A 7,818-nucleotide genomic window follows, 5' to 3' on the forward strand; every position below is an offset into this window, starting at 1 on the left:
TCAACTTGTCCAACCTTTCCTCATAGGATAGCACCCCAGGAATCAGTCAAATTAACCTTCTCTGAACTGCTAAAGCAATTACGTCCTTCCTTAAATAAGGAGACCAAAACTACATAGTACTCCAGATGTAATCTCACCAATACCCTATACAACTATCAAAACATTTCTACTTTTATATTTAATTCCCCTTGCAATAAATGACAGCGTCCCTTTTGCCTTCCTAATCACTTGCTGTACCTGCATACTAACTTTGTGTGATTCATGTACACCCTGACCCCTCTGTACCTCAGAGTTCTGCAGTCTCTCCCCATTTAAATAATATGCTGCTTTTCTATTCTTTCTGCCAAAGTGGACAAGTTCACATTTTCCCAAATTATACTCCACCTGCCAAATTTTTGCTCACTCACTTAACCTATCTATATCCATTTGCAGACTCCTCTTGACAAATTACTTTCCTACCTATGTTTGTGTCATCAGCAATTTTAGCAACCATACATTTGGTCCTGCCATCCAAGTCATTAATTTATGTTGTAAATAGTTGAGCTCCCAGCACTGATCCCTGTGGCACTCCACTTGTTACATCTTGCCAACCTGAAAATGACCAATTTATGTCTACTGTCTGTTTCCTGTTAGTTAACCAATCTTCTGTCCATGCTAATATGTTACCACCTACACCATGAGCTCTATTTTGTGTAGTAACCTTTGATGTGGCACCTTGTCACATGCTTTCTGGAAATCTAAGTACAACACATCCACTGGTTCCCCTTCTCTCATTGCTTGTTGCTTCCTCAAAGAACTCTAAAATTGGTTCCTGCAGATAACGTAAAGAAAACTCCAGCACTATGCCCAGAAATTGGAGCATGAGCATGCCACATCACCCCTTGAGTCCACTCCACCATTCAGTAAGATCATGGCTGATCTATCCCAGCTCCTTTCATGCCCTGCCCTCATATCCCTTGATTTCCTTAGTGTTCAAAAATCTGTGGACCTCTGTCTTGGATATACCCCAACTAACCATCCACAGCTCCAAGTGGTAGAGAATTCCAAAGATTCACAACGCCATGAGTGAATGAGTTTTTCCTGTCAGTTCTAAGTAGCTGACACTTCATCCTGAGACTAATACCCACTAATTCTGGATTCTGTAGCTAGGGAAAATAGCTTTAAAGTGTACAGAGGAAGGAAACTAAACTGATACTAGGGAATAAACGCATGAGCTATGAAATTAAAAACAGGGAGAAAGTTTGCATTGGATGTACGGCAGCCCAACAAGTACCTTTCTATTTTAGGTTTTTGTAGTTCTAAGAGGTTGAGATGAATGAACCTGATTGGATTATGTGCCATACCCACAAGCCTTGTAATCAGGAGGCGTAGACTGGAGCTACTACCAGAGAAGGTGAAAAATACAGTTTAGATTTAACTTGCATGGGAGACAATGGAAATGTGGAACAGACTGTCTGGGACATGACAGCAGTTTCAAGAAGTAGAATAGTTATTTTTTGGCCAAAGCAAGTGATTTCAAGATTATACGAATATAATGAATTTTGTTGAGCTTTTCAAAATGGCCAGAATAGGCGCAATGAGTTTTCACAGACCTTCCTTTAAATTTTCCTTGTTTGAGTCTATTTTTGAATTGGGAATATTCTGGCAAGCTCTGACGGTTTCTTTCTTGTTGTTTCAGACTGCCATCTGCGAGAATTACAATGCCATGTCTGACAGCACCTTCAAAGCCTTGCGTAGGAGCCTGCCAGTTACTCGCACAAAGGTCGATTGGAACAAGATCATGAGCTACAGAATTGGCCAAGAAATGCAGAGTGCTTAAAGCAAATGTGTGCAAAGAGGCTTAATGTCAATGTGCAAAAAAAAAACAAAAAGGTGTGGTCTCACAATGTCAGGGTTGACCCTCCAATCAATCTCTCTTTCTCCCTCTCTCCCCCTTTCCTCAGGCTCCCTGAAACCTTGATCATATTATCCAATGGTCCAGTCTGATGACTGTTTTACAAGATGTCATTGAAGTAATGTTTGTGAGGGGGCAAGAGGAAAGCTATTAGAAAGAAGATTAGCCTTTTGGCTGAGTGTTAAACTGGTGATATGCAGCCTTGCTGTTGTCTTCATTGCTGAAGTATTGAGGATGTTTTGATATGTTGGGTCAAATTCTAATTTTTTTTTTGTTTGAGGATTTGCAGTAATTTTAAGTCTTAAATGCAGTTCCTTCCTAAGAGCGCAGCCAACACAGTGGGTAATAGCTTGAGAGATATAATAACCTTGCTTAGCAGCTGACTCAGAATTAGAATTAATTTTATGGTTACAGAAGCTTTTTAAATGGTAACTGATGTTATCAAAGTGTTACAGCTTTAGAATTTTATTGTGAACGCACTCTTCCCTTTGACTTTTTTTGCCCTCTTCATTTTCTCCTATTTGTGAGACCACACCTTGTCCCATCGCTGTTGGCAAGGCAGGATGGTTCGGTGTTTAAACACCTTTTTTAAAAATTCCAGAAACCAGGCAAGATGGCTCTGCTTTAAAGTACTGCTTGACTGAAGAAAGCTTGAAGCAACAGTATTTGATGTCTTCACACCCCCCTTCTCTCCTCCCTCATCCAATGGCTCTGAATGATCTGAATCATGTGTATCTTTGCTGAAAATATTGTGCGTTCTTCCAACTGATTGAGGGTTCCTGCGTGTAAACTTTTTCAGCGGGTAGTACGTTGTGAGTTGGGTCAAACTCGATGCTTTTTCTGTGTAGTGGCTAACTGCAGTTGTACGCAGCAAGGAACTGGAAGGTCCAACTGGAAAACTACATGTGGTGAGGGGTTTGGGGGTGGGGAGGGAGTGGAAACAAATGTGGACAATTCAACATATTGTTCTTCCTCCCAAACCTGTTTTACCTCATTTTTTGATATATAATAACTGTAATCAATGGCAAAAATAGTGCACCAGCAGAGAGGGATGGCCACTTGCTCATTTAGGCTGGAACGGTTCAGAGGTGGTAACAGATGGAGCCCGAAACACACTGATCAGTTGAAGAAGGAAGAAACAAGCAAAAAAAGGATGAGAGCAGAGTCAAAGATCTTGATGCGGCCATCACCTTGAGCAGCCCTGTCTCGTCCCATTATAACCCTTTCTCAAAGGTCCCTGTATGACGTGTACATCATATGCTATATGATGAAGCTAGTTCCGTTCCATTCTTGAAGCTACCAATGAGAAACATTACATGACTGACTGGTACATGGGGCAGAGAATGGGTTTTGCTTATTTTGGAAAGGCTGGTGAAATTCACAGTTGTTTGGGTCCAACGTCCACTGGTCAGTTGCTGTAACCTTTTCCGATCAGTAAATGGATACCTGGATGGAAATGTAGGAAAAGAACTGAAGGAAGGTGGCCTTAAGTTAAATTGTGGTTAATGGTGTTCTTTTTTTTTACTGTATTAACTTGCACAGGACAAATGTAAAGCAAAGTCAATGAAACAAGTGGCAGCCTAGTATTATCCATACCAATATTTTTACAAAACTCTGAACTGGTAACATTAAAAAAGGCAAGTTGTAATATAACTCCCTAACTAAATCTTTGAAAGGCTTTGCTTTTTTCTTAAAATGGATTGTTTTGTACTGTATTTTGCTTTTATTAAATTTGAAATGCTATTTTTTAGTTCACTGCCAGTGGAATTCCAAAACCAGCAGAGACTTATTGCTTCAATCTGTAAGGGGTGTAGCATGCTTCAGATAAAACGGTGGTGGTGGCGAGCTTGAAGATTTATATAATCAATCTCAGAAGTTAAACTGTAATCGGCACAGACACCTACTTGCGGGTGACTGCGCAGTTGCAAAAAAGTGGACCAATTTTTTTATTGATTTTTGAATCCAGTAAAATTACTTACATTAGCAGTATTCTTAAGACATTTTATTTCTCTCCATCTCAAGCGTCTCACGGTTGCTGTACAGAAGGCTGCATGTTTTATTCCTACTCTTGGCTGTGTTGTGATAATCTGTGACCTAAAGCATTACTGATGCACAGCCTTTTACCCACTGGGCTGTTGGGGAGTTTGCACTAAAGTTTGAGGATTTATCGTAAACTCCCCTCCCCAACTCTAACCTCCTCTACCCCTACAAACATTTAAATCTCTGTGCCCTTCCAATTCTGGCATCCTGTGCATTTTTGATTTTAATTGTTCCACTGTTGACAGCTGAGCTTTCAGTTACCCTGGCCCTAAAACTCTGCAATTCCTCCCTCAGCCCCTTTTGTCATCTTTTCAAGATGCTCCTTAGAATCATCATCTTGACCAAGTGTCTTGATATCGCCATCTTTAACTCAGTGTCAGATTTTGATATCATTCCTATGAAGTGCCTTGGGATAGTTTTCTGTGTTAAAAACCCTATATAAAATGAAAATTGTTGTGCCAGGCAGACCAGAAACTCCTACAATTCTCTACTGACCTCCACTGAGGCACCAATTCAAGCCCTGCAGGTTGTACTTAGTCTTGGCCTTCTGAGTTGTGAGATTGGTTGGGAGGAGCAAACAGGAGCTCTTGAGTGCTCTCAGTCCTCTCTTTCCCCTTCTTCCCAGTCTTTGTCCATCCTGTTCGGGAAGGTGCACGAATGGACATAAGATACAAACTGGATGGCTCACTGCTATAATAGCCTCTGAAACCCATTGCCTTGAAGAATGGACAAGTGGAGATAACTTGCACCTGTTGTACACCAGAAGTGTTTGACACTGATGGGGAAGGAACTTCATCCAACTGTTTCGACTGAGAAAGGAAAGGAATAACCTGCATGTTTATCACTTGCGCTAAAACCTTGATGTCTGGTTTATTCTATTTGCTCTGAATCTCCCACTTACTTGAAGTAGGTGGGGCTGGATTGATGGCTTCTGGATAAAACACATATGAAACTATTTTGTAGATAGACATTGCCACATGTGGCTTCCTCCTACACCGTATTAACTCTCAATTCTCCATCATTGTTCTTGTTTACTTTTCTTGGCTCAACAAATACTTGCATTTACTGTAGTAGCCGAGGTGTTTCATGAATGTTGTCAAACAAAATTTGGCGCCAAGCAACATACGATATTAGGATAGGTGGTCAAAGGCTTGGATTTTAAGATGCACCTTGGAGGTGGCGAGGTTTGGAGAGGAAATTCCAGAGCTTGGATCCTTGCCAGCTGAAGGCATGGCTGTCAGTGGTGGAGTAATTCAAATCAGGAATGGGCAAGAGGTCAACATTGGAGGAGTGCAGAGATCTTGGAAGGATGTAGGGCTGCAGGAGGTTACAGAGATGGGCCTCTAACGGCTTCAGACAAACCTGCAGAGGTTCTGTATACTCTATGGGAGCAAGTTAATTGGGTGGTGTGTCGATTATTAATCTCTCTTTTCTCACTACAATTGCAGAGGGGAAAACAACCCACTGCCCTACTGACTTATGGTTGGTGGTGGGGAGGAGGAATGTTGAGAAAATTGTGGAATTTTATACCTAAATGTATTTTCCCAGATCTCATAAAAAGGGAATTCAGCTTCTGTCACCATTCATGAGTGGCTCTAAGCATGAGTGCGCAAGGAACAAGAACCTTAGATGTGTGTCCCATATTCAAACAAGCTGAAAGCAAAGCAGAATTGTATTCCCTGAATAGTGAAGAGTTTCCTGTCTGTCTGTATCCCAGACCCATCCCTTTCCCCCTTTCAAACAAGACTGTCAGATGGAATCAATGATAACCTTGAGTCCCACAATCAGCAGTCCCAAGCTTGAGTGTCCCCGTTTGCTTCATATCACTTGGACTCCAAGGTCTGGGGAAAGAGCATGGACCAAATAGCCAAGGATGCACTTTGATAAAATCCCTAGTTTGCATTTATGCCACAGGACTGGTTTCAGAATTCTGACCCTAATGTGGGAGCTGGGTAGAATCTGAGATTTTACACATTACAAAAGATTTTGAGGATAAATACTGAAAGATTTTTGAGAAGGAAGAATAGAGGTTTGAGCAGTTCTAGTTGAAGAACTGACAGCAATTAGGTCTAATAGAGATTTATTCACAACTGCTTTTTTAAATTTTATTTCATGGATTTGGGTGTAGCTGACAAGACCAGTATTTGTTGCCCATGCCTAATTTCCCTGAACTGAGTGGGCCATTTTTTTTTTTGAGCAGATAAGAATGAACTGCATTGCTGTGGGCCTAGAGTCACATATAGGCCAGACCAGGTAAGGATGGCAGATTTCCTTCCCTAAAGGACATTAGTAAACCAGATGGGTTTTTACGACAATCGATAGTTTCATGGTCAATTAGCTTTCAATTCAATGTTTTATTAATTGAATTTAAATTCCACCAGCTGCCATGGTGGAATTTGAACCTGTGGATTTCAAAGATGGGGGAGAGACTCTGGAGAGGGGCCAGGGAAGGGTCTCGGGAGAGGACCGGGGGAATTTGGGTGAGGGCCAGTGTCCTTGGAGTCAGCCTAGGCCTCTGGATAACTAGTCCAATGACATTACCATTATGCCATCATCATCCCCAATACAGCTTCAGTTAGCTGCTGAAACACAGGAAATGACAACCATCTGCAGGAAGCAGCGAGCTCTATGGCTTTCACTATTATCGATCTAGCTGTGTGGTATTGATTTCATGGGAGTTAAGGATACAGTCCTTGAAAACTGCATGTTGACGGGCAAAAGTATGGGGATGGTGCAGGGGTAGCTTGCGAGCCACGTGTGGGAAGCTGTAGCAAGGCTCAAGTGGAGCACTCTTGCCCCTGACTCAAGGAGGATGCCCTACCTTCACATAATCAATAATGACACCTCATTGCAGTGCTGAGGGTAAGTTGCATTGTCACTAGCACTGACTTTTAGCTGACACGTTAAACTAGAGTCTGGTCTCTCTGTTCAGGTAGACATATTTGAGAAAAGATCACGATCATCAAAGAAAATGCTGTGTGGAGTGTCTTGACCAACATTCCTCCCTCAATTATCACGGCTCGTCATATATGTTCAAATTGCCTCCACGACTTGCCTACAAACCAAGTGACTGTACTTGCTGGTTGTGAAATGCTTTGGGTCTTCCTGAAGTTGTGAAAGATGCTTTGTGACACCGTGCTATTTTTCTTATGAGCATTCTTGATGTGTGCTTTCTTCACACATTCAATCCCACCATCAATTTGAATAAAATGATTGGACCAATTAAATGGAACCATTTGATGACAACAGCATTGACGGATAAGATGGACGAAGTAGGGGCACCAGGAAAGGACAGACACTCTCGAGGATTTTGTGGTTCCCAAACTACCATATATTGAGCCTCCAGAATCAGAAATCTAAGCTGGTCCATTGCCAGATTCTCCAAGTTCTACATCTTGTGCTATGTTGTCTACTGCATTTGCTACTAGTTACATGTGGCAAATTGGAAATCCAGAGGTAGCTGATTGCATTTGAGTAACAAAAAATGACAAATAGACTCTACCTCTGGGCATGTGTTCTCAATACTCATTCATGTGGTGCAAAAATGTGAACTTTTAACCATTTTTTTGTGTTTGTTGATAAAATACAAAGGAGGAAAACAGAGCAAAAAAAGTGCTCTGCTTCCTTATTTACTGACTGGTAGAAGATGTTAAGTAAAAATGCGCTTATACAATACAGGAAGATGTACTGCATAAGCGTGTGGAGCTAAAATAAGCACCCTTAGCCACACCCGTGGTTTAGTCAGCAATTTTTAATGGCCAACACTGGTCTAAATGTTGTATACCTCCATTAGATGGCATGTTAATTGATTTAAGGAATTCATGAGGCACTTGGCTTAGTGTATGACTTTATTAGTTCTAAAGTCCACCCAAACTTAACAGCAT

General features: G+C 41.4%; 1 protein-coding gene across 2 annotated transcripts in view; it reads left to right on the top strand.

Moving 5' to 3' along the window:
- capza1b (capping actin protein of muscle Z-line subunit alpha 1b) overlaps positions 1 to 3,877 on the top strand; it is a 70,212-nt gene extending 66,335 nt beyond the window's left edge. For both annotated transcript variants that reach the window (XM_078546446.1, XM_078546445.1), the window contains exon 10: positions 1,679 to 3,877. In XM_078546446.1, the coding sequence (XP_078402572.1) occupies positions 1,679 to 1,819 (141 nt within the window). In that variant the 3' untranslated portion in view covers positions 1,820 to 3,877. The remainder of the gene's footprint in view (positions 1 to 1,678) is intronic.
- The last annotated feature ends 3,941 nt before the right edge of the window (positions 3,878 to 7,818 follow it).

This window comes from Cetorhinus maximus, chromosome 8 (genome assembly GCF_964194155.1).
Source record: "Cetorhinus maximus chromosome 8, sCetMax3.hap1.1, whole genome shotgun sequence".
Lineage (NCBI taxonomy): Eukaryota > Metazoa > Chordata > Chondrichthyes > Lamniformes > Cetorhinidae > Cetorhinus > Cetorhinus maximus.